Genomic DNA, 27,859 nt, shown 5'->3' on the forward strand with positions numbered 1-27,859 from the left:
GTTTTTGTAGCTCTGGATGAGAAACATTGGAATTTCTTCTAGCAATTTGGCACACAAGGCGGTCTTGTTGTTTAGTTGTAACTCTTTGACGACCTTGTCTGGGTCTGTTCTTGTTTGTTCCTACTTCCAAGTTTCAAGTACTTTGCATATGTTTTTAATACAATGGGTAACTACGCTTACTATGTCTGCTACGTCTCTTTGGGGATTCCTTGTTCAATGAGAGCAATAATTCTTCCCCTCTGTGCATTTGTTCATCCAACATAAGGCATTTTTTAATTTTTTTGGATCGATTGGAAATTTACCGGTCAATCGTGATTTTACTACTGAACACAACATTTTCAAGAAAATAAATCGCAGCAGTCGTTTATTCTTTACTATCATGTTTATTTAAAACAAAAAATCTTACAGCGTTTTCAGATGGAGCGGAGCGTCCGCGACTTCGAGCAAGTACCATGAGTTTATTTAACGATTTCACATGGGTCGCGTATGCTCCGTCCGGATGAGCTATATTGAAAACAGCGCTTTTAGATGAAGCGGACCGTACGCGCGTCCTGCGCGGATGTTATCCCGATAAGACCTATTTTGGAAATACCATTTTACAATTTGAATTTTCTCACGAACTTCGTAAACATCCATTATTTTACTTAAAAAATAAATTTTACACGAGAACTGTCGCGAGAATCTATGTATTCGTTTTGGCTATTAAAACACGAATAAATACAAACTCTGAAACATTCTCATCACATATCTACCTATTCTTATTTTATCGCATTTTTTCGCCTGATTTTTATCCGGCGGACGGGTATACGCTAAAGCAGGACGCACATTATCGCGGAACGGAATAGTTCGGAACGTATCGGATCGGAACGGAATGGAATGGAAATTTTGCCTCATCGCACATTAGAGCGGACTTCCTCGGAAAATGTATTTGTACATATTTGAGTAATTTACGACTAGACTGGCTTGGTTTAAGTTTTAGTGTGTGTTGTTCTTTTGCGATGGCTTCTTCAGACCAAATACAAATTTAAAACCATACAAATCCCTTCTTACAAACATACAAGTTTAAAATAAAGTATACGGAGGGTACCGCTTAAATTCCTGTCCCGATATTGAAGGATGGCTATAGAATTTCAATGCATTTCCTACATAAGTCTATCCTTGTGTTGTAGGAGGTTTGACTAAACAAGGATGAACCTATGTCTTGAAACTATTCGACTCGATTTTCTGTCCTCCTTCAATACCGGGACGTAAATCCTCTCATTGCTCTTATGGGGAGGCCGTCGTATATTTTATTTAAACGTATTTGCTTTAGACGAAGAATTTGTGACATTGTGTGTATTTTTAGAAGAAGAAGAAGAAGAAGTTGAAAGAGAAATTCACAAAAAAACGCAAATGGGTCCATGAAATAACCTTGAAATTGCAAGAATATGGCGAAGTTCATCATCTATTCCCAGACCTATTAGAAGACGAGTACTTCCGGATGTCTAGCGAAAAATTTTACGATTTGTTAAAAAATCTAGACATTCAGAAACAAGATACGACTTTTCGAAAAGCTATAAGTGCAGAAGAAAAGTTGGCGTTGCCATTAAAGTAAGTATGTACATAGTTTTATTTTCCAAAAACCGGAGGGGGCTGTGGAACAACGGAAAAAATTCGCTCGGCAAGCAATCCCAGCGATTCCCTTCCGTTCCGATCCATTCCTCGCGGCTCCGATCCGCGGTAGTGTGCGGCCTCTAACTTAATTATATACTTTTTAAAATTTCCGTTCTATTGCGATCCGTTCCGATCCATTCCGTTCCGCGATAATGTGCGTTCTGCTTAATTCGTCCGGTTCTGCCTATGTTACTACTACGGTGGTCCGGTTCCAAACACACGTGCTTTGATTAAGGCTTGATTAAGGTTTGCAGAGCTTCAGCTTTTGCCATAAAATAGCGAGCAATTTGTTACAAAATCATATGAATTATATATCACTGTAATCACCAAACTTCAATCTATTTCCGTATTGTAACGGAATTTTAAATTATGTTTTTATTTTCGAGAAAATTTAGTCCAAACATAAGGAATATTTTTTAACGTTTGACCATCAAAATCTTAAAAATAAAGAAGTTGTCTCAAAATGTGCTACAATACGGATATAGCATAATCCTTTACCTTTAAATTCCTTCTTCATTTGTGTAAAAATACCTAGCCAGTTTTACATATAACGTTAAATGCCGAACGCTTATTTTGCTACTTTTTCGGACTAGTGAAATGGACTCGATCGATCTTCGTAAATTACATACGCAAACAACAATAAAAACAAAAGTTAATAATAAATTTGCCCTCCTCTAGCGCGAAGAAGACACTCGGGCGCGCATTTTCACTTTCGGTGATCTTGTTCTTGAATTCTAGCGTGGCCCCCCGCTCGCCCCCGTTTTCGCCCGTTCTAACCCCCTTTTGTTCCTCGGTATAAATAATGAGGCCCGACCTATCATTATTCAGTAGTTCTTGGGTGGTAAAAAAGTGATTAGGATGAGGAATTTCGTGGTACGTACAGATTTATTTTCAGCTGACGATCCGGTATTGGAATATAAACAATATTTTAATCACGAATATGGTTGTAATTAGTCCAAGTAAATGCTTGAACTAGTTACAAATCCGGCGACCATTTTTATTATCGAAAATTTTACTTATCGTCATTTCACACGCCGCCGTTACGCCGATTTTTTATCAGGTATCATACGACCAAAGAGTTGTATGATTAAATGATATACAGGGTGAGTCTTAAAGAAGTGCAAATATTTTTAGGGCCCTATTTTTAATGCCTATTTAAAAAAAAATGTCGCGAAAAGACACTCGTAGACCTATTTCTGGGGTCAAAATACAGGGTGTCTCAATATTCCTTAGACATCGAACTACTACGTATTTTTGGAAATAAAATAAGTTCATTGGACACCATTTATCTCTATACAAAAGTGCGTCGTTTGTGCGCTAGAGGGCATCAAACTTTAAAAAAATTAACACATTTTTTCAGATATTTTAAGAACCGTTATTCCGATTTGAATGAAATTTTAGGTGTCTATGTTTTGCTAAGTGCTCTAACATTTGACGTTCATAAAATTGAATAAAAAGTACGGGAAAGGTGGAAACTACCCCCACCCCTACATAAATTTTAGTATAAATATTTTCCAACTCCACCGACGAAGGGAAAATTCTTTTCGGAAAATGGTCCTTCTAGTATTTACTACATTTTTTGTCTCTTGTAAAAAACGTCACCGTGCATATTTTTTGAAGAAAATAATTATTTTTCCAAAATTGACTTCCAAAAAATGTTTTTTGTCATATCAAAATCTATTATGCTCTAATAATAATCTAGATAGCAAAAATATGGAATTTTATGTTAGCATCACAAATTATATTTGATGATATGCTTCATATCAAGCTTAAAAAAATTGATAATTTTTAAATTATATAACGTTCGGGTTAAGTTTGTTTTTTTTGCTAAAATTTATGGATAGGGATGAGGGTATTTTTAACCCTTCCCGTACCTTTTCTATTTTTTGTGAAAGCCAAATGTTAAAGCACTTAGCAAAACATAGACACCAAAATCTCATTCAAGTAGTAATAACGGCCCTTAAAATATCTGAAGAAATGTGTTTATTTTTTTTAAAGTTTGATGCCCTCTAGCGGACAAACGAAGCACTTTTGCATAGAGGTAAATTGTGTCCAATGAACTTATTTCGATTCCATAAATACGTAATAGTTCTATGTCCAGGGTATATTGGGACACCCTGTATACCACCCCTAAAATATTTGTAGGTACTTTTTTTTTACTTACCCTGTATTTCCAATAAGATTTATTCATACAGAACACACTTGATTATAAAATTTTTTAGTTTGGTTTGATCTTGTACATTAATACAAGTAACAATAAAAAAACGTTGTCCTGTTGGCCTTTGAAATGAAAGATATGAATAATTTTTGTCTCGCCGATTTCTATATGTCATTAATTATAAATTGACGTTAAAATAGAGAATTGACATAAACATATAGGATACAAAACAATGATTCCACTTTCCACTCAAAGGGCACGTTTTTTTGTAAAATATTGCTTCAAATATTTGCGTATTCTAACTTGACGCCTCAATTCTAAATCGAACACCCTGTAACTGAATAAATACAGGATATATTATATTTGAATTACGACAACAATAGAAATCTGAAGCTTATGCGTATTTACATAACAGAAGGAATGCTTTTAACACTTTGCGCACCAAAGTAGTGAAAGTAATAATACATTAGTTATTACTAAGCTTTAAAATGCATCCCGTGTCGTATCATCGACTAGCGAATAATCTAGTTCAAAACATGCGTGTATACAAGGTGACCCATAGAAGAATGCAGACTACATGGATCACGTAAGCCAGAAGAGATAAAAGAGATGACTGAAGTAGGAGAAAAGTTGCACCTTGCTTAACTCTATACAAAGTTATGATTCAGGATTCTATTCCGTTGCTATCCATTTCCTACTCTAGTTGATGTTATTATAGATTTATAATTTGATATTTTGTTCCTTAGCAACTATCATCAACTTTGTATTTTTTAAATATACGGATCAAAATTTTTAATAATTTTTTAAATGATTATGCAATACAATAATATATCTATCTTACCCAATAAACAGAAAAAAAAAATCGTGGGTGTTTGGGAAGGCTTGAAAGTAAACAATTATGTTTTTTGCGACGTTTCGCGACTATATTGTCGCTTCTTCAGCACCAAAACAAATTAAGAAGCGACAATAAACATAACTGTTTTCTTTCGAGCCTTCCCAAACACCCACGATTTTTTTCCTACGTATTAACTACTGGGAACTAACAATAATCGTAATGGATTACCCAATAAATGTTTCATTTATACACATCAATCAAAGTGATCCGTATAACCATCTTCAACACATAGCTTCTTATAATATAAATATATAATTTTATTTAAGAGATAAGATTTTAAAAATTAAATTAAAAATACAGGTCCGTATTTAACAAAATAAAGTTGATGATGGTATCTCCGAAAAGAAACGTCAGACTGGAAAACTAATAACATCAACTTATAGCGCAGGAAAAGTTGCAATGGGAATATGAAAATATACTTGCAACAAGCACTAAAAAGATGGATGCTTAAGTGTAGAGGAATGGGAATCCCCCTAATAAATGAGGACACCCTATACACCCTATTTTTTGCGGACGACCAGATAGTCCTAGCCCAAGACTACGAAGACCTCGAATATATGGCAAGGAAGCTGATAGAGGAGTATAAGAAATGGGGGTTGGAGGTAAATATCACAAAAACTCAATGTATGACTGTAGGAGGACTACAAGAGAACATAGTCTTAGAGGATGGAAGCGTGATAAAAAACTGTGACAAATATAAATATCTTGGATTAAAAATAACTAACGATGGAAAACTCGATGAGGGTATAAAAGATCGAATGATGCAAGGCGGGAGGGCAATATCTATGTTGAATGGTGTACTGTGGGATCAAGGAATTTCTAAAGCTAATAAGAAGAACATATATAATACCGTAGTGAAAAACATAATAACTTACGGAAGCGAAGTATGGCAGTTGAAAAGCAGAACTGAGAACATGCAATTAGCGACCGAAATGGATTACTGGAAGAGATCTGCTGGAAAATCGAAAAGAGAAAAAATAACCAACGACAGAGTAAGAGAGATTATGGGAGCAGAACACACAATTGTGGACGACATAAGAACAAAACAACTCATATGGTTTGGTCATGTGCAACGAATGCCCGACCACAGAATACCAAAACAAATTTTACTGTGGACACCGCGAGGCAGAAATAAAAGAGGAAGGCCACGAGTAAGCTGGAGGGAGGGTGTGGATAAAGAACTGGAAAATAGAGAAATACCTGATGATCTCTGACTAAATAGAGAAGAGTGGAGGTTAGGTGTCGGAAAACGTCGTAGAACGTTCTGAACCGACTTATATATATGAAAAACCGTAAAGAGGTTTCTTTTATCGAGATCTACCAAGCGTGAAAATATTTACAATTACCTCCTCCTTAAAACTCACCCTGTATTATATAATTATATAATTAGAAATAAAAATATTCCTTGGTATAAATGAATGCCACTGCAATGAATCCGCCACATAGGTATAGACATTTTTTATAATTAATGTTGTCAATCAAAATTACGAGCCTAAAGATTAGGTTATTATGTTTATTACATCACTAACAACACACAAATAAATGAAAGTATAGATTTTGTGGGTCTTCTTGTACACAGAACGTTTAAAAAGTAATTATGTGTTTCAAAATATCGCCGAAATGAAAAACCAGGAACCTTCTATTCAAAAATTTAAATTATTTAACATAAGAATTTATAAAGAAATTTCTTTCATTGTTACTACAAGTTCAACAGAACTTCCTGGGCGGGAAGAACTAAATGTTACTTTTATATTTTATATTGTGCGGACGAAGTCGAGCAAGAAAACAATTAGAGGTAATTATCCGTCAGAGAGAAATAATAATATATGTGTTTATTTTAAAATACAATAAACTACATTCCTCTACAATAATGTTTTGGAGAAAATAGTTTAGATTTTTTATTTTTAATCGTATTTTAGTTCTCTTCTTTAAAACGTGTTTTTTGTTTGCTGATTCTTACTAATATGAAAATTACTAAAATCAATTAATTTTATTATTACATACATGATACATGTAAGTTTAAATCTATTGCTCTATTATAAGTTCATAATACGAATGAAAATTATTAAAAATACGTTATAGTTAACAAAATAATAGAGATTAGAAATATATCGGACAGCATCATCATCATCAGTTTCAGTTTATTCAACCACTTCCAATTATGGTATAGCCTCCCCCACGCCCCCATATATTTAGATACTCATGGGCGCCGGACAGGGGGGGCAAGAGGGGGCATTTGCCCCCCCCTGGATCACTGAAACAATAAAAATAAAAGCTATCTTCTTACATCCATCTGTAAAAAAATAATTATTATTATGAAATATTTAGGTGTTACCTGTAAAATAATAAAAAATGTAGTAATTATTAGGAAAACTGGAAATCGTCCGATTTTCACCAAAATTATTATACACACTATTTTGAGGTCGTAGATTACGAATCTATTTTTTTCTTGGCGACCTCTTACCGTTTTTCAGAAAAACGGAAAATTATTTCAACATTGAATTTTTCTTTATTTCGGCCCTATAAAGTAATAATTTCACTATATTTTCATTATATTATAGTTTATCTAAAAGCCACATTTGATTGGGGATAGAAAAATGTCCAATATTTTACTGAAAAACACTTTTCTTAACAAAATAACAAAGAAAATTGAGACCAGATGGAAGTTTGACATTTGATATATCCTTCTTTCTCTCTCCTTTGTAATGAGAGAGACAAATATATTCTAGACCTAATCTAAAAATTTGAAAATTTACATCGTTGCCATATCTTCTATTTTTTCGGGCGGTTAGGGATATTAAATAAATTACCTATTATGAGATCGACAATAATTAAATATACACCTATATCCACAAAGTTACGCGGAAGAGTTTTGATTGCATTGGTTTTAACTTCTTTGCGGGGGGGTTATTTTTGATATAATATAACAACAAAAGATTAACACCCTCCGCATGAAAGTTGTAACCAATGCAATCAAAAACTCTTTCGTGCAACTGCGATGGTATAACTAGTCAGATCTCGTTGGTAAAATAGCACTTATGGGAAGGAGACGTTCTTCTGGCGACCCCCTTTCGTAATTCCAGAATGAGCGAAAAAAGCACGCTAAATTTAGGTTTAGCAACATTGCTTTAAATGCCAGAAACACATAAGCTTACTTCGGGTTTCTCTTATTACAGATTCTGAACCGTCCTAGAACTGTGATGCGTATGCGCAGAAGGAAACATGAAGACATTATTTCATTTGCGCATACGCTGCAGAGTTCTAGGACGGTTCAGAATTGGTAATAACAAGAACCCGAACAAAGCTATAACCTAACATTTTCAGATTGTTTACAAATTTATTTTAGCAATTTTTCCTCTATTATGCATAGAATTGGTTAAAAAAGCGACAGAAAATAGCAAAAACACCATTGATTATTGAATACCTAACCAAATATGTGCTAGAAAACCTTAAAAATATGAGAAATTAAGAAAAATTCGATATTGAATTATTTTCCGTTTTTCTGAGAGACGCCGAAAGGAAAAAGTTCAGATTCGTAGTCTACGACTTCAAAATAGGGTGTATACCAATTTTGGTGAAAATCGGACGATTTCCAGTTTTCCCAATAATTACCAAAAATGTGTTTCAATTTTTTATTCATTTTTACCTTGCCCCCCCCCCCTAAATTTCATTCTTCCGGCGCCCATGTAGATACTCTCTTTGTAGTTGGGCTCATTGTTGTCTATTGTTGGCTGTGCGGGCCCAAGTTATCCCTGCTAATTACCTATCATGGTCGCATATCAGGTTTGTGTTTTTTGGTCTCCTAATTCCTCGTGGGTACCATGCTGTAATTTTTGTGGTCCATCTTTTGCGCCTCCTTCTTGCCAGGTGTCCTGCCCATTGCCACTTGAGGGATTTGATTCTGTGGATGACATTTATTAATTGTCTGGCTTTTTTGTCTGGGTTTTTTGTCGTATCCACTTTATTCTTTTGCGGTCTTTTTTGGTTATTCCCAGCATATTTCATTCCAATGAGCGTTGTGCGACGTGCAGTTTTAAGCGTCCAGGTTTCGCATGCATATGTTGTAACTGGTAGTGCACATTGGTGGAATGTTCTCTTCTTTAGATAAAGTGGAATATTCTCTTCTTTAGATATTCGTTATTTAGATTCTAGATTTGAATATGATTTTTTTCCATAAATACTCCAAGCTAACTTAATTCTTCTGTTGATCTCTGGTAGTAGCGATCCCGAGCTGTGTATTAGTTGTTCCAAATATATATATTCCTCTACTATTTCCAGTGTTATGTTATTTATTACAATGTCTTTTCTTTCCAATAGTTCATTGTACAAGGTGAGTCAACGATAGAGTAAAGTCCATTATCTCATTTGTTTCGAGGTTTACAAAAAATATTAAATATAAAAGTTGTAGAGATGGTTAAGATACACATTTTAAAATTATTATACAGTATACAGGGTGCTTCAAAAAAGTGTGGCGAATATAACATATGTTTTTTTTAAATGCAACACCCTATTTTTTATTTCATTTTTGGATTCTGCGTAAAATTTCATAACTTTTTTATTTACAATGTTATATACCTAAAATTAATAGTTTTTGTTATATTTAAATTTGTTTAAACAAATGTTAGATTGCAGTGTAATAAAAAATTGTCATTGATGGCATTGATTCTGAAGTTGGACAACTAACATTTGGTAGGAGAATTTTATAGAGATATAGAAAAAGACCTATGTAAAGATATTTTAGTTAGATGTTACAGGGTGTTCAAAATATATTTATGAATTTCAACTACTTAAAATTAAGAAATTTCAATTTTCTTAAATGGTACACTCTATATATTATAATTTTTTCTGATAGATTTTACAAAACTCTTCAACTTTTATTAAGTATGTCATATACCTATTTTTATTAGTTTGCGATTTATTCCAATTTTTTCTATTTTTACCCATATTTTTAATACAATTGCGCTATAACATCATAGTCGCCATGATAAAAAGTAATAACTATTACAATTTCATGTCTGTTAAGCAAGTTAAGAACACAATTTGAATTTTAGTTTAATTTGTTGTAATAAGTATAAATGGTAGAGATAATAGTTACAGATTTTCTTGAAATGAATTAGTCAATGTGACTGATATACACGGACAAGCCTAGAAAACCACATTTTTTTGGTTCAATACTATAGATTATATAGTATTTTGCTAACTACTATAAGAATAGATATATATTACCTAGAAAACATCTTCAGTGTGTAATGGGACGGTTTCGCGGCAGTAGTAATATTGGCTTTACCAAATGAATTATAAACCAGAATTACTACGAGAAAACTTTACTGTATGTCGAAGAAAATTGCTATATCAGTAGTCTTCAGCAATTAGGTAATCTAGTATTACCCTAATCTGTGGCTATTTGCCCTGACTAAAAATCCCAAGTGTCGTCTTTCATAATATAAAAATACACCAAGAAATTCACTACTGCGATTTAGTTTATTTGAGTAAAGTTAATTAATTTTAACTAATACCAGCAATTGTAACTAATTATGAAGCTATTTGTTAAAGGTAAGTAATAAATATTTTTGTTTTGTCATGGCAACTCTGATTTTATAGGGTAATTGTATTAAAAATATAGGTAAAATAGAAAAAAATGGGACTAAAATGGCAAACTATTAAAAACAGGTGTTTGACATACTTAATAAAAGTTGAAGAGTTTTGTAAAATGTATCAGAAAAAATGATAATATATAGGGTGTCCCATTTAAAAAATTTGAGATTTTTTAATTTTAAATAGTTGAAATTCATAAATATATTTTGAACACCCTGTATCATTTAACTAAAATATCTTTACATATATATATTTTTTCATCTCTATAAAACTTTCCTACCAAATTTTGGTACTCCAACTTCAGAAACAATGGCACCACTGACAATTTTTTACCACACTGCAATTTAACATTTGTTTAAATAAATTGAAATATTACAAAAACTATTAATTTTAGGTATATAACATTATATATAAAAAAGTTATGGAATTTTACGCAGAATCTAAAAATAAAATAAAAAATTGGGTGTTGCCTTTAAAAAAACATATTTTATAGCCGCCACACTTTTTTGAAGCACCTTGTATACTCTATAATAATTTTAAAATGTGTATCTTAACTATCCCTATAACTTTTATATTAAACATTTTTTTGTAAACCTTGAAACAAATTAGATAATGGACTTTACTCTATCGTTGACTCACCCTGTACATTACTTTAGTTTTTGCTAAATTTATTTTGAGACCTACTTTATTGCTGGCTGTATTTAGTTCGTTAATTTGTGCTTGTAGTTCTTCAGGAGTATTGGCAAATCATCAGCGAATCTTAGGTGGTTAAAAAATTCTCCATCTATTTTTAATCCTTTGTTGGTCCAGTCCAGTTGACAGAAGATTTCTTCTAGTGTCGCTATAAGCGGTGTTTACTCTTGTTTTTGTATATTATTACTCTTGCTTTGGCTTCTTTGTATATATTGGCGAGACTTTCTATATAAGGCCTGTCAATACCTTGTTTCGCTAGAGCTATTATTGCCTTAGGATATTTTGATTCGAAAACCTTCTCAAAGTCTATAAAGGCTGTGCCTAGTGGAAGTTCGTATTCCTTTGTTCGACTGATATTGGTTTGGACATATTCTATATCTAATATATCTGTAGAAAATGGTATATTTTATGTTCTATGAAGATTTATTATATTTGTTTGATATGTTCTATGATATGTCCTAAACTTACCTAAATATAAAGATAAGTAGGTAGGTATCTTTCTCTATTTCTATTTTATCGTTAATATTTCTTTATCTTTTTAAAAGAATCATAACATTTAATATTACATAACGTTCATTGTTCGAACATAGAAGAAATAACCGATCTTTGCGAAGAAGAAAACAGTAATTATAAAATTCATTCGGATTCGAAATTTCTAATTCATGTTCTGTAACTCTTTATTAGTAAGTCTACTCTCTTATAGCCAGATATATCTATTTTATTTTTTAAGTATAATAATTTTGCAATATTAAATATATTTCCTCGATATTTAGCTTTTACTGCAATAGAAAAAATCATTTTGTTCAGATATTTCAAATAAAAGTCATCAATAAAAATACCAAATTGACTGTCATCGTTTTTCAAAATTCTTTGATAACGATTGTATTAATTAATTTAATTAATAATATCATTTTTACTGCACCCAGGCTCCTATACCAGTACCATGCACCTGCTGGTACAGGTCCTTGATAGGATGGGGGCATATTTCCTCCGGTTTTAGCCTAGCTTTCCAAAATAAAAAGTGTCGCTTGCGATCCAGAGCCTCGCAGTGACATTGTTGATCTGTTGTTTCAGGATCTTTATCGCAGTCTGCAGCAAAGACTTCCTTGATACAGGTTGAGCTTGTTCAGGTAGAACCTGTTGTAATCAGCACTATATCCCTGCTGAATATTAGCCAGTTCTTTGTCGTTTAAAATTAGGTCCTTAGATAAAAGCCTTGCTATGCCTGTATCCTTGTCTGTTTCTCCAGTGGATATTCTGGTTTTCCCTGATGCACGGTTTTACTGCACTACGGGATATACAGGGTGAGTTTTAAATAAGTGCTGTAGGGCTGGTAGATCTCGATAAAAGAGACATATTTTCTCTTTACAGTTTTTCAAATGTATAAGTCGAAAATAACTGAGTTATTTTACTTTGGGGCAATTCCATGATTACTCACGGGACATTTTGAATAACAACAAAATTTTAAGAAAGTGTATTTTGTCCCTCATATGGGCTAGGTAAAGCATTAGGTTATTATTTTCACAGACAATGATTTAAATTACTGTTGTGATACAGAACAAGATATGGAAATGTATAGTGATTAAAACATTAATAAAAATATATGATTAGTCACGGGACATCAAAAAATTTGGATTTTTAAAATTTTGTTTTTAATAGCTTTTTTCTCTGAACCTATACAAAATAAAATACATTAAGTGGAATTAGGAACTTACATGTGCTGAACTTAAAATTAATTTGCTATAGCTGTATTACAAGATACAGATATATTTGGGATATAAATAATTTGTTGATTACTCACGAGACATTACTCACGGGACACTACGATTTTAATATAAATTTTTATTTAGATTCAAACAAATAACATAATATTTGATAACTAAATAGAATAACATTGAACAATATTTTAGTGCTTGGAATTAAACACCTTTCAAACCTCAATTTGATAATTACTAAAATTCCTAAAACTATGAAAACTTGTTGTATTTGGTGCTCTTGTAACTAGATTCCATTTTTCATCTAATTTAATTTTAGCTGCTTCAATTTAATCGGAATTTATTAGGATTATATTAATTTTCAATTCTATTAATTTATAATTTTTAATTTTCAATTATATTAATTTTCAATTTTTAATTTTTTAATTTTCGGCATGTTTTTTAAGATACGCTTGCCTTAAATTATTGTCCGCATTAATTTTGTCTCAATACTTTTTAACGTGACTCCTAACTCGTGTCTGCCTCTCATGATTCTTAATTTTTGCCATCCTTAAATAAAAAGAACCTATGACTGTCAATGTATTGATATTTTCAACAATTATTTAAATAAAAAGACGATATTAAGTAATAAGTAATAAAACTGGCGATAAGTCTTGTAATGTTAGTAAAATAATGTTTTTTCACATTTTTGGTAAAATAATAAACGCATTTCTTTAAAAAAGCATGTTTACAGCAAAATGTTATGCTGTAACTTTTAACTGATTACTCATGGGACAGTTTAAACAAATTTAAAAAAATATATTTCCAAGAATCTTAAAAAACTAAGTTATATTGACAATACATGTTAGCCAATATACTATAAGTTTGATTCCCTTTATACGGGGTTTCTATAGAAATAACGACAAAAATTTAAAAACTTTTCTTTTTTGATTACTCACGGGACAAAAAGTTGAGCTATATTTGTAATTAAATTAAAGTCATTTTTACTTATATTTGGCACAAAAATACACCAGTACACAAACGCTTGACAACAACAGTAAATGACGCGCACCAGGCCCAGAGCTAGCGTCCTTTTGTTTTTCCATGGCAACTCTTCATATAAAATGCAATTATTAAAGATTTTTTGCAAACTAATTCTAATAATTTATCCCTAATTTTTTTCGCGAAATCTGGCTAACTTAGATAATATAAGATATTTTTTTAAGAAATTTGATTCTTTATGAGGCGTATGATGAGAGTTTTTTCAGTAATTTAATCACTTAAAATATATAAGAAAATTAACGTCGTACATGGAATTGCCCTTTGAAAATTTCAAAACAAGATATTTTTTTGCTTAAATTTTGAGAATCGCTGGATCTTTTTGATGTTTTCTTTCTTGTAAATTTAATCTACTACACCTATGTTGCAATATTATCAAGAAATGTTAATGATTCTTGTCGAGTATTCAGTGCGTAACTTCCTTAACTAAAGCCTATCCATCGAGAGGTTTACTGACTGTGTCAGTTGTCTGTCATTTCAATTCAGAGATAAATTATTGTATTTCTATAATTTTTTGGATGTGGACTCTCAAAAATTTCCCTGACTCGTTGGATGACTTTATATACTCGTCACTGGAATAGATATGTTTTGAAAATGATATCAAATTTATTTAGGTTTACCTAATTGAGACAAACATCACAAACATATTTAAAATTTGTCTAGTTTTGTTAATTAATGTAAATGGACAACATCGGGTGTTTTTCTATACAGAGTGAGTCTTAAATAAGTGCAAATATTTTCAGGGGTGGTATACCGGGTCCGTCTCAAAAGTGGCGCATCCGGTTTCACCGGAAATGACTACAACTTTTGATTTTTAAATGGCACCCCCGATATTTTCTTACTTTATTCGATAGAAAATGTCACTCTGAATAGAATGACATATCATATGTCAACTTTTGACATTTTCGCATATGGTTTATTTGAAATTATATCTTGCGGTTCCTAACGAAAATTTGATTTGAAATATCAGGTGTATGGTATCAAATTATTCGTAAAAAATGCTTTTTCCAAATATGCTAATGAGCCACCCTCGTTCCATTTGAAAAAATTGAGATACGATTAAAAATACGATTTGAGCATTTTCTAACTGGCCAGGACAAGACACTAAAACATTAGATGATCAAATCTATTTTTCCAATGCTTTAAAGTGCTGACTGAAATGATGTTACTAGCAAGTGCCCAAATCCAGAGAAGAAGAAGAATATTTGTTTTACGCGAGACTTCCTCAGCTTTCCTAATCACGTAATAAAAATAAATTAACCTTTTTAACAGCACATTTTTGTAATGTAGCTTTACTAGGTATTCAAAGCAAATAGGACATCAGATGCAATTAAAGGATTTGTAATGACTCTTACTTTCACTATTTTGGTGCGCAAAGTGTTAAAAGGATTCATTCGGTTACGTAAAAATACATAAACTTGATTTCTATTGTTACTGTAATTTAAATCTCATATGTTAATTAGGACAAAGAAAATTATTGGTTTCAAAATGTTATGGTTAACTATATTGATGTATTTGTCTCTAATGAAACTTATTAAAAGGACATTAAAGGCTGTATTCCGTTTCTATGTTTTGCTTGAAATTTTGTTATTACAGAAAAGGGTATTAGTACGTTATTAAAAAAAATTGGCTGCGTATACTTTACACTACTACATACGTACTTTAAAGCCACTTCTACATACAGGATGTTTCAAAAAAAATGTGCCATCTCTCATTCCTTACGTAAAAATAAGATATATTTTTCATTTCAACATTGGTCTGGACATCAACATTGGACAGGTTAAAATCTTATTTTTTTCAATTTATTATAATTTTCTTCTAAGTGCTGTTAGCAATTCGAATGAAATTTAAGGATAACAATTACTATAAGTGCTACATATTTTAATGCTAAAAAGTGTCGACAAATTCACCAGAAACGTGCATATGGGTTATCACTTAAATATTTTTCTAAAAAAAAACATTAAAAAAAAACATGTGTGCCACTGACTTTTTAGCAAATTCTCCTCTTATTAGCAAAATTGTGTAGGCCATTTAATACCAATTAAAAAGTTGTATCACAGATAACATAATGTGTTATCTGTAGTTGTATCTTGATATTTTGTCCGTTTCACAATTAATAAAATTAAACTTAAAATAAATTTAATAAATTATTTATTTAATGTAATTTATTACTACATTTTATTAAAATTTATAAGACTGATGTACAGTACTACGTGCAGCAAATTCCCCCAAAAATAATGGCATTAAAGATAATTTACAAAAAGCTTATTTTTTTAATAAAAATTTAGAAGCATTTCCGCACCCATATTTAAAGGAACTTTTTTTCATATTTTTTAATGAAGAGTCAATGAGTACTTATTTAACATTTTGCCAATTTAATGACATTAAAGTTCTTTAAAAGTTGCTATTAGAATTGGATTAAGGCAAATTAAATTAAATGCGTTTATCTCATCAAGGAGACCGAAATCGACAAAATCTCAAGAGGCCTTAAGATCTCAAAGGAACTTCTAATCTGCATTTAACGGTCTAAACAATTTTGCTAATAAGAAGGAAAAAAGTCGGTGGCACACATATTTTTTTAGAAACATATTCTAGTGATAACCCATCCCATATGCACGTCCCTGGTGAATATGTCGACACTTTTTAGCATTAAAATATGTCGCACTTATAGTAACTTTTACCCTCAAAATTTCAAGCAAGTTAAACTTCCAGTGTATACGTTACTTTTTAATCCTTCTTACCTGACTGTTTGAGAAAGATCCTTTTTTCTTAGTATTTTTGTAAAAAAAAGAATACAGTATGAATCTCAGGAATTAAATCGAAAATGTAACTTTTCGAAAATGATGATCATCCTTGTTAACACCTGGTAGTGAATTCTGTGTTATCTAAAAACATGTCGTGTACCAGATATTAAAACGAGTCAGTTGGATGGGTAACAAAGCCCTGATCGACTAATAGTTCGCTAACCCAAATAAAACTATTGAAGTACCATTAGAAAGAGGTACCGCCGCTTGTTTCCCAATCGCCCCATCGCTATTGAATAACAATTATGTCCTCTCGTAACTAGAAAAGGTACCACTAGGTTAATTTGAATTATTAACGAGCAAGGCCGTTGTGCTAAGAAATCGTCTAGTTTCGACAGTACTGTTTTCGCTTCTGCGGCCTTGTTTGTTTTTATGATGGGTTGGTATACCCACATAATTCTAATAGACATGCATAAAGACCTGTTTACACTGGTTTACACTTATTGTTTTGCCTGTCAGTTTTGCGTGACAGGTAATAGGAAGACCTTTGTAGAAAACCCTTCTAAAAAACGGGAAATACGTGCAAAAACCAAGACAAATATTTTTAGGGGTCGTATATTTCGATCCTAGAAACACGTATATGGATTTTTTTGCAAAAAAATGTCGAAAATCGTGCATTTTCTTTTAAATTTTCCTGTATATTTTAGAAAACTATTCAGAACTACTATTTTACCGCAAATTTTCCCACCGTATAATTTCTTAATCTCTGATATTACCATGGTTATGGCTTTACTCTATGGTTACGGCACTAAAATGGATGCAAATACAGAAAAAATCCGGCGACTCTCAATTCTTTTTAAAAATGGATCATTTTTTTTTCATTTCTTTTTTAATTTTTCATCTTCAAACTTAAATAACTCGGTTATTTTAGACTTATTTGAAAAACGGTAAAGAGATAATATTATGTTTCTTTTTTTAAGACTTATGTAAGACTCACCCTGTATAGTGAATTTCAAATCTGTTTTAATTCACTATACAGGGTGAGTCTTAAATAAGTGCAAATATTTTCAAGGCTGGCAGATCTCGATAAAAGAAACATATTTTGTCTTTACCGTTTTTCAAATAAATCCAAAATAACTGAGTTATTTTACTCTGAAAATTTGCAAAAAATCATTTTATGCTAAAATTTTGAGAGCCACTGGATTTTTTCAAGGTTTTCTTTCTTGTTAATCTAATCTACTACCTATGTTGCCATATTATAAAGAAATTGTTTTTTATAACTAAAAACTAAAAAATAACCAAAAAATAATAATAATTTTTTTCAAAGAATTCCAAATTTTCTCAAATTATTTTCCGCGAATAAAACATCGTAATCCTCTTTCTAGGGGTCGAAATATATACTAACCCTAAAAATATTTGCACCTATTTAAAACTCACCCTGTATATTTGGGCCTAGAATTTGTCAAACGTAAAATTAATTTAAAATATAGTCTTAGATTCATTCATTCTGCGTTTCAATCTAATATAATATGGCTTATAATTTCTAGAAATCTTTTATAAAATAATAACCGCCAAAGAAGAGATAATTCTCATATTATATTTATAAAATGACGCATGAGATAAAATTTTCCTTCTCCTAATAATTTTTAACATTTTTTAGGTATTAGCAACGTTGCTGGTGGCAGCCTGGGCCCATCCTCAGGGCTACAATTACCCGTCGGCCCCCAGCGGTCCAAGTGACAGCTACGGCGCTCCTCCCTCTTCGAATTATGGCCCCCCTGCACCTCCCACCGAATACGGGGCTCCAGCTCCAGGAATTGTCCAGAAACATGTCTACGTCCATGTGCCCCCTCCAGAGAAAGAGCAGCCCAAACCGAGGAAACCTATCGAAGTAGCACCAGCCCAGAAACACTATAAAATCATCTTCATCAAGGTATGTTTTGTTAACAATATATTTTTTCAGTACTTAATAATTGTTTTTTAAATATAAAAATATTTTCAATTTGTTAAGATTAAAATACCAGGTGGTGTAAAAATGGTGGAGAAATTCATCAGAGCAGAGACAGGCCAAGAAGTTCTGAGTAGAACATTCGCTAAAATTCACGGCTACTATAAAATTCAGCTGATAAACAAAGACAGAAAGACAGTCAAAGCTGTAGTGGGTCTGCTAACAGGGCGTTGTAAGCTGAATAGACATCTAGAGCTAATGGTATTGATGGACGAAGCCATGTCCAGGTTCTGCCAATCTGAAGAAGAAACGACAAAACACATTTGGTGTCGACAGCCTGGCAAATGTGCGGTTCTCTGTAATATGCAATGATAGACCACTCACAGATACCTATATGGAGTCTCCAAGTTGCTAAATATTTTGAAAAGGATATGACTGAATAGTGTAACCTAAGGATCAGAAGAGGACCACAAAAGATCTGAAAAGGTCCCAGTGGTTCAGGCCACCTCTAAAAATTTAATCAAATACAGTGTAATAATACTCATCAATCGATTGTTTAAAGCAGGCCACTTACTAGGGACCTAGGGAACGTGTTGAGCGACATGCTCCACAAAATGTACCAAGTGCATACATCAGATGACATCTTGAAACAATTTTATTAACAAAATACGATAATAATGGTCAGAAAAAGAGAAAATCGCGGATACGTTTGACCCAAGGTTTGACCATAGCCATAGAAAAGAAGGAGAACAGTAGGGTTGAAAACTCAACGAAGTTCTTAACTCTTTCACGACTTCTTCGTCAAAAATAAAGGTTAAAGTAGATGATGAAACATATCTCTTTAGTTTGTTAATTTATTTAACTAAAATATGAGTTAAAATGCCAAAAGGTATAAAAGAAGCCATATATATGCCTTCCGATTTGAGTGGGAGAGCACCACCAAGAGCACCATTTTACCAATATTTTCTTATTTTACTACTTTATCTTATATTTTACCAACTACCTTCTTAACTTCAGTTTTTAACGCTATTTTAGAAAGCCATCCATGCCTTGACAAAGTGGTGGAAGATGGCATTAAGAACAATATACACCATTGATGTTAAAAATGCTATTAGGAACATCATTATAACGATAATCTTTAAATTGCTAAGCACATCTTTTGCAAAAATAGTGTTTTAAAATGCCAGAGAGAACACAGAACATCGATATCTTCATGTGGATGGTCAAGAGTACCATCGTAACAAGAACCCCATCTGTTTAACTTTTCACTGGCATTTTTTAAAAGCAAACAATGATTAATACAGAAGAATCACTGTCAAGGGAGAAGGCTACAGAACTGTCACATAAAATCATGGAATGAAGACACACACGTTCAGTTAGAATTTAGAATATTTCTGTTGACATACATTTTTGGTTACTTTATATAGCGTAAATACAATAATTCAAGTACAATTTAATAATTTGAGCATATTTTACATATAATCATTAAACCGAATAAGTGTTTTGTATATATGGATTTTAATTTTTGTGCATCTATTTGGCTTTGTTAGTCGTAAAAATTGCTTTCTAAAAATTCTTCCGAAGATGTTTTTGTTTATATATAGATAATCTTTGATAGACTTATTAAATTAAATCAACATATATACAGGGTGTCCCAGAAATAAGTGCAAATACTTTAACTGGTAGTATATTTCGGCCCCAGAAAAACGCCTATTAGTTTTTTTGCAAAAAAAAATTGTTGAAAATTTTATATTTTTCTTGACATTTTCCGGGAAAATTTAAAAAACTTTTTAGTGCCACTTGTTTAATCACTTGAGGCGTCAAATACGCTGAAAAACCTCGTGAAAACCCCTTAATAGCCGGCCATCGCCAGCGGTTCTCAAAATGTCGCCATTATTTTTTTTTTAATTTTTAAAGTTAAATAACTCGGTTATTTATTTTAAAAATGATAAAGAGGAAAGATGTTTCTGTTTGACCAGTTCTACTACCCCTTAAAATATCTGCACTTATTTCTGAGACACTCTGTATTATACTACCGAAATAAATATTACCAAGCTTATTATTTACTGGATTTTTAAAATGTGATAAAAATAATTATTTTTTCCAATAACGATTTTTAATAATATATTTTTTCTACAATTTGATTCTAACAATACCATAAATTTATATTATAGGTTCTTAACAATTAATGGCAGACAACTTAATGAAGAAGATTTTAATAAGAAGGGACAGTTTTAATACATCAAATACCGTACCCAATATCATAGAAAGAAAAATAAACCTATGGAAAAATTGATCAAAAATGAACGGGTTAATTTCTATTCTTCTTTACTTAACATTACATAACAAAGATGTTGTAGTTTTTATGCTCTAATTATGCAAAAAGAAAATTAGTTAATCTCACAGTATATTCAGCGGATAAAAAACTTCAACAAACAGATTATAATAATTAATTTGAATAATGCCTTTGTTATTTAAATAAGTGCATGTGAAAAGCGTAGATGTTTTTTTATAAAATCATGGTTTTCTTGTAATTACACAAGGATGATGCATCGTGTACGCTACTGAAATGACGTTAATTTTAATGACTTTAACGTAAAATCTAATTCGTAATCTAAATCTAACTTACCTAAGTGAAGATTTAAAAAATATTTTTTATTTTTGAATTAAATGGATTATATTTCTGGTTCTATTTTCTGTCCTAGTTTGTTTCTGTTCCAAACAAACCACTTGTTATTTTATTAAATTCAACTCATGTTTGGTTTTTAGGCTCCAACTCCACCAACTCCAACTGCACCAGTCATTCCAGTTCAACCTCAAAACGAAGAAAAGACTTTGGTGTACGTGTTGGTTAAGAAACCAGAAGAAGCACCAGAAATTACTATTCCTACGCCTGCTCCAACTCAACCAAGCAAACCAGAAGTTTACTTCATCCGATACAAAACGGTAAGTTGTCTGAACTAGTTATACTCATTTTAAATGAAGAAAAGGGTATAAAATGTGTTAAAATCATCAAATCGAAAAATTTTGATTGTTTTATAGATTGCATTAAGTTTATAACTGTCAAGAGATTTAACTGTTGATGTTACTTTATGGGAAAATATTGTCTACTCAAAATTCACAGTCATATAAATTTTGAAGAAAATACATACAGTTCATACTAAACAAACTTTTAGTCACTTGACTAAGCTTGACCGGCACAGCGTTGCCCACTTTATATATATATTTTTAATTAAAATATTTGAGGAAACTAAAATAAATTAATTATAAATATATAAACAATAATTATTTATATCAACAAAACTCACCTTCTTAACAGCTCTTAAGGGACATAAAGGGCCAATACTACCGCTTTCCCGTTCAAAATATTCTAATAAAGTTTCGATGAGTTTTTTACAGCTATTAAGCCATCTTGTACAGGGTGGTCGAAATTGGTCTGTTTTAACAAATAAAACCTATTTCCTAGATAAATAGAGCAAAACCTACATAGATGTAATGGACTCGATTTCTGAGACACGTTTAATGGCATAAACCACCTGTTGATATTTTCGCTGCCAACTGAGAGACGGGGTCTTTTTGATTTTTTTACCATTTTGAAAATTGCCCATAACTTTTTTATTTCGCGGAATAATAAAATTCTGTAAAACGTTCTTAAGGCACTTTTTTAAGAACAATCCAGTGGCGTAGTCAGTTTTTTTTCTATGCTTGCTCTTTTTTTAGAAATAATAAAAAATATAATTTTTTAAATGAAAATCATAGTTGGATATGAACTTAAAAAAATGCTGGCGTTTAATCCTTTCCAACGATGTAAAGTTATGGGTATAATGAGAGAAATAATAGTGTTTTTTGTCTTTATATCGAAGCGGCCGGGTCTTGATTTTGTGTTGACCTATTTGCCTAATTATTTTTTTACAATTTTATATTGTAAGTATATTATTATTTATCTACATAATTAAAGACTTTTGAAAAGGTAAATTGAAAAATAGGACTATAATGGAGGAGTGACTAATATACAGGGTTGTTCACCACATACGACACGGAGTATTGTAGCTAAACGATTAGATTTTTACAAATTGTAAGTTCTGGGTTCCTTGAAGGACTATTAGAGGTACAATTTAAAAATATTTTTACAAGATACAGAGTGTCCCAAATAAGTTAAAAATATTATAGTTGTAGTTTTTTAAATGGAACACCCTGTATATTATTCGATTTTTAGATTCTACGATTGAAATAAAGGTAAATTTGATTAAGGTTTCTCACACTTAAACCTTACCGTTTTTGAAATATTTTCAATTTTATGAAATTGCAGTAAAAATTTTAAGGCTTCATTTCTCCAAGAGTATCAAAGTTTTTAATACTAAATATTTACTGGAGATTATATATTGATCAGATATTGTGTTGCAATAATAAAAATTTTACTACCTTATACAGAGTGTCCAAAAATTTATATTAATTAATTACTAGCTTTAAACGGCAATAACTTGTTTAATTTAAATAGAACACCCCATATATTTTACGTGAATCAGATGCACAATGTAATTGTCTATCAAATTGTATTATACCATTTTTTACCCATTTCTTCAAGTTTTCGTAGAAAATGCATTTTCTTATAATTTAGACCTCACTTATCAGTATACCTATGAAATATTGCCATTTTAGATTATTTTTAAAGATGTAACAAATTTTCAAAGAGTACAGATACTACTATTGTCGATATAGTTCTCTTATTTCATTAAAAAATAAAAAAAAAACTGTTTAAATATTGTTTGTTAAAAAGGACCAATTAATATGATCCCAGTATTCAAACTACATTAATTGACTGTCTACATTGATTAATAATAAATACTCCAAATAGTAAAAAACTGAATTTTGTGTGTGTATTAGACAGTCTGGTAAAAAGTAACACATTTTTTTACGAATGCTTTGTTATAAAAACAGAGACGTTCATTTTCATAACTTATTATTATATTGATTTCTGAGCCAAATTCACATTTATTTAGAATACTTTATTAATTAAAACAATTTAAAAGTATGTAATTGACTAATTTTTGGTCGGAAATAATGGTGGTAGGTATATTTAATTAATGAATTAATAAATTTCATTAATTTAATAGGTATACTCTTTTACAAAGATTTAAATAGTTTTTTTTTGTATACCAATGGGCTTGCAATACATTTTGTACATATATGTTGCTTTAAAAAAATCTGAAATGTCAATATTCCATGTATAGTGATAAATGAGGTCTAAATTAAAAGAAAATGCATTTTCTACGAACACTTGAAGAGATGGGTAAAAAATAGTATAATACAATTTGATAGACAGTTACATTGTGCATCTGATTCACGAAAAATATATATAGTATTCCATTTAAATTAAACAAGTTATTGCTGTTTAAAGCTAGTAATTATTTAATATAAATTTTTGGACACTCTGTATAAGGTTGTAAAATTTTTATTATTGCAAAACAATATATGATTAATAAATAATCTTCAGTAAATATTTAGTATTAAAAACTTTGATACCTTTGGAGAAATGAAGCCTTAAAATTTTTACTGCAATTTCATAAAATTGAAAATATTTCAAAAACGGTAAGGTTTAAGAGTGATAAACCTTAATCAAATTTACCTTTATTTCAATCGTAGAATCCAAAAATAGAATAATATACAGGGTGTTCCATTTAAAAAAATACAAGTATAATATTTTTTACTTATTTGGGACACTCTGTATCTTGTAAAAATATTTTTAAATTGTAGCTCTAATAGTCCTTCAACGAACCCAAAACTTACAATTTGTAAAAATCTAATCGTTTAGCTACAATACTCCGTGTCGTATGTGGTGAACAACCCTGTAGTTTTTTAAAAAAAATCATTAAAGATGTTCAAACTGAGCACCTGCTTGTTAAATACACAATAAACATCTTTTAAAGAGAGTTACATCGATTTATTAGGCGAACTGGTACAACAAGTCCAAAAACTTGCCTAGTAGCCTTCTGTACCCAATTCTTCTCTCGTCCAAATGGTTTTTATATATTAGGACTTCTAATTTCCTCCATAAAAAAGTCGAAAGAAGTTAAATCATAGGACCTAGCAGGCTAAGATATGAGGCCCTTGTTCCAATCCAGTTCACTCTAAATTCTCCATTTAATAGTTCTGTTAGGTTAGGTTGTAAACAAACCTTTGCCATGGCGTTTTAAATTGTAATTAGTAATACTAATATAGAATGTTGATTTACCTTTTCAAAAGTCTTTAATTATGCAAATAAATAATACTATAGAATATTAAATTGTGATACAAAATAATTGGGTAACTAGATCAACACAAAATCACGGCCCGCTTCGATATAAAGATAAAAAACCTAATATTTCTCTCATTCTTAGAAATAAATAACCATACCTTCATATCGTTGCCAACTATGATTTCCATTTAAATAATTATATTTTTTTTTATTTTTGACAAAAAGAGCAACTCTAGAGAAAAACTAGCTATGCCAATGGATTATGCTTAAAAAAGTGCATTAAGAACGTTTTTACAGAATTTTATTATTCCGCGAAATACAAAAGTTATGGACAAGTTTCCAAATGGTAAAAAATTCAAAAAGACCCCGTATCTTAGTTGGCAGTAAAAATATCAACAGGCGGTTTATGTCATTAAACGTGTCTCAGAAATCGAGCCCATGACATCTATGTCGGCTTTGCTCTATCTTGTCAGGAAATAGGTTTTCTCTGTTAAAACAGACCAATTTCGACCACCCTGTACACTTCGCACAAAAAAGAGGTTTTAAAAAGAACAATGTTCGACTGTAAGGGCTGCTAGTAAACATTTTCAAGCTTAAGGTATCACAACACTATTTATACCAAAAACTCGTAATAGAAAATTAAAGTGTCAAAACGAATGACAATGTCAGCAAATAAATAAATAAATGTAGCAACTTGACATTTTTTACAGCAGAGCTACCACCTGAATCCCCAGCGCAAAATTTAAATTCCAATTAGTCACGGCGCCGAATATGTCAATGATTGGCAACAATGAATTCAAAAATCGCGCGCTCGATTTCGTAACTAAGGGTGTTTATCTTTTGCTTACCTTGGTTATGGTTTTATGTTCCGTTTCTATCGGTTTCCTGAAAGTTTTCTTATCACGGAACACGGTTCCTGAAAAATTCGGTTATAACTGTCACCATAACCAGCGGGAGAAGGCTGTTTTTTTTCTGGTTTTATTTGTCAATCAATGTCATTTATGTGACAGAAGTCAAGCAAATATTGGAAGTTCGAGTGAAATTCTTATTTAGTTTCTAAAATTTGTAATATTTTGTATTTACATCCAAAATCAATGGAGATAGGCTGTAAAGGTAAATACATTTAATTAACTAAATAGAATGATTTTTTAGGACCATTTAAACTTATCATGCAGCCATTGTTTCTCAAAGTCAGGAACATTTAAAGAAAACATAAAAAACAAGACAAGTAATCGTGAATCTTTTGTAAGCTATAAAAATATAAATATTGATTAGATTTGTTTATTTTTTATTGATCTGTTTTAATATTGGACCTGCAAATCTTCACTTGAGCTGTCTAACGAGTTTAACAGTTTATTAATAAAGTACTTTTCAATATTAAACTCCATTGAAAAGAAGAAGCAAACGTAAAAGCAGAGAATAGGTACATTAAAAATGCATAAAAGATAAATTTTATAATAGTGGTATTGAAATTTAGAAAACGTCAACATTTGACGTTTCTAGTATTTTACCAAACCGTTCAGTATCAAACCGTTGTTTTTCAGGGACCGTTCTTTACGGTAGTTTACCGGTCTGGTTCGCCTGGCTTTACAACGGAATACAGCCTAAAAGTTTAATTGATATTAATAATACTTTTTATTTTGCTTAATGTTTTTATAAATTCACTTGTAAATAAATGCAAAAATAAAAACTTAACTCTAAACGAATTTTATAATCGATTGGTTTACTAGTAACATATACCGTATGATCGAGAAAAAACGGCGTCAGCGATGGCTATGAAATGAAGATCGCTGTCATTTTATATATAAATTTATATGGGAAATGTCATCGATCGTCATTTCCCAGCCAACTGGACGCCATTTTTTTCGATCATACGGTATTTATGCATATAATAATTATATTATGCATATACAGTATGAACGAAAAAAAAACGGCGTCCAGTTGGCTGGAAAATGACGACCGATGACATTTCCCATATAAATTTTCTAAGATTCACAATATTCTCATTGTAATTAAAGTTTTGGCACAATGTCTTTCTTGATCTATACACTTTGCATAAAACCAATTACAAAATAAACAAAAAAATATCATAAAATAACCTCAATTAAAATTATACAATTCTTCAAATGTGGAATATGCCAAACAAAACTAATATGCATGTTTATAAAAATATTTTTAGACTCTTTTACTTTGTCACAGAATAACACATAATCAGCGTTGAATTAGTTATAATTAAGTTTTATTAATTTATTATTTAATCCTTCCAGCAAAAGGAAGCCGAAGGTCCATATCCAGCAAGCGGCCAACCAGCTGGACCACCATCTTCAAAATATGGCCCACCCAGCGGTAATGGTAATGGTAATGGTGGTGGACCTTATTAAGCTTTAAAAAAAAGGCCTTAAGAAAATTAGGGGAATATTTTCACATATCAAATTTAGAAAAAATTACGTGGTTTGTGAAAATTACAAAGTCTTCTCCTACTATTTCCCAAAAGCCTTTGGAAAAATCCAACATAAAATTGCCAATAAAATTCACCTATTTCCATAAATGTAGATAGTAAATATATTTTTTATATTGATTTAATTATACGTTTATATATTTTTTACCAATACTATATTTTTGTAAAGATACTCAGTATAAGTACTAGATTTTAAGTTAGGGAAAAATATAAAAAAATCATGGTGACAAATGATTTTTAATAAATGGTGTTAAGATGCATTATCACTAATAATTATCCTAGTGTGTGTTCTATTTTGTGTAGCTGTAATATGTATATATTTTGTTATTTTATATAGAAAAGTTATAGATAGATAGGTCTTTTTTATATTGACATTTTTATACCTGTGTTTGTTAGTAAAAATGAATTATATTTTTATGTATTAAATATCGTATAGTTTTATTTAAAGCTAAATACATAGTAAGAAACTATTAATCTAACAAAAGAATAACGAGCTTCCATTATAGCTATAGCTTTTATAGACTTCGAGAAAGCTTTTGATATACCCAAATGCAATAATAGTAGCCCTAACGAAACAAGGTATGGACAGGCCTTATAGAAACTCTAACCAATATATACAAAGAGTAATGATATATGAAATAGCCCCAGAATTCCCTTGCAAAAGAGTACGACAGGGAGACGCGATATTCCCAAAGCTGTTACAGCAACGTTAGAAGAAATTTTCCGT

General features: G+C 31.1%; 1 protein-coding gene across 1 annotated transcript; it reads left to right on the forward strand.

Moving 5' to 3' along the window:
• Positions 1-2,495: 2,495 nt before the first annotated feature.
• On the forward strand, positions 2,496-27,505 carry LOC115881630 (vegetative cell wall protein gp1). The gene is made up of 4 exons (XM_030899187.1): positions 2,496-2,526; positions 18,152-18,424; positions 21,209-21,385; positions 26,942-27,505. Exons 1-4 carry the CDS (start codon positions 2,512-2,514, stop codon positions 27,053-27,055), a joined length of 579 nt encoding a protein of 192 aa, XP_030755047.1. The 5' UTR covers positions 2,496-2,511; the 3' UTR covers positions 27,056-27,505.
• The last annotated feature ends 354 nt before the right edge of the window (positions 27,506-27,859 follow it).

The sequence above is a fragment of the Sitophilus oryzae genome, unplaced genomic scaffold, assembly GCF_002938485.1.
Source record: "Sitophilus oryzae breed Bouriz unplaced genomic scaffold, Soryzae_2.0 scaffold_172_pilon_pilon, whole genome shotgun sequence".
In the NCBI taxonomy this organism is placed as follows: Eukaryota; Metazoa; Arthropoda; class Insecta; order Coleoptera; family Curculionidae; genus Sitophilus; species Sitophilus oryzae.

Excerpts from the sequence above, each read along its gene's own strand:
- LOC115881630 (XM_030899187.1), top strand. Across the intron at positions 18,425-21,208 it reads ATAAAATCATCTTCATCAAG|GCTCCAACTCCACCAACTCC; the intron begins GTATGTTTTGTT and ends TTTGGTTTTTAG. Across the intron at positions 21,386-26,941 it reads ACTTCATCCGATACAAAACG|CAAAAGGAAGCCGAAGGTCC; the intron begins GTAAGTTGTCTG and ends TAATCCTTCCAG.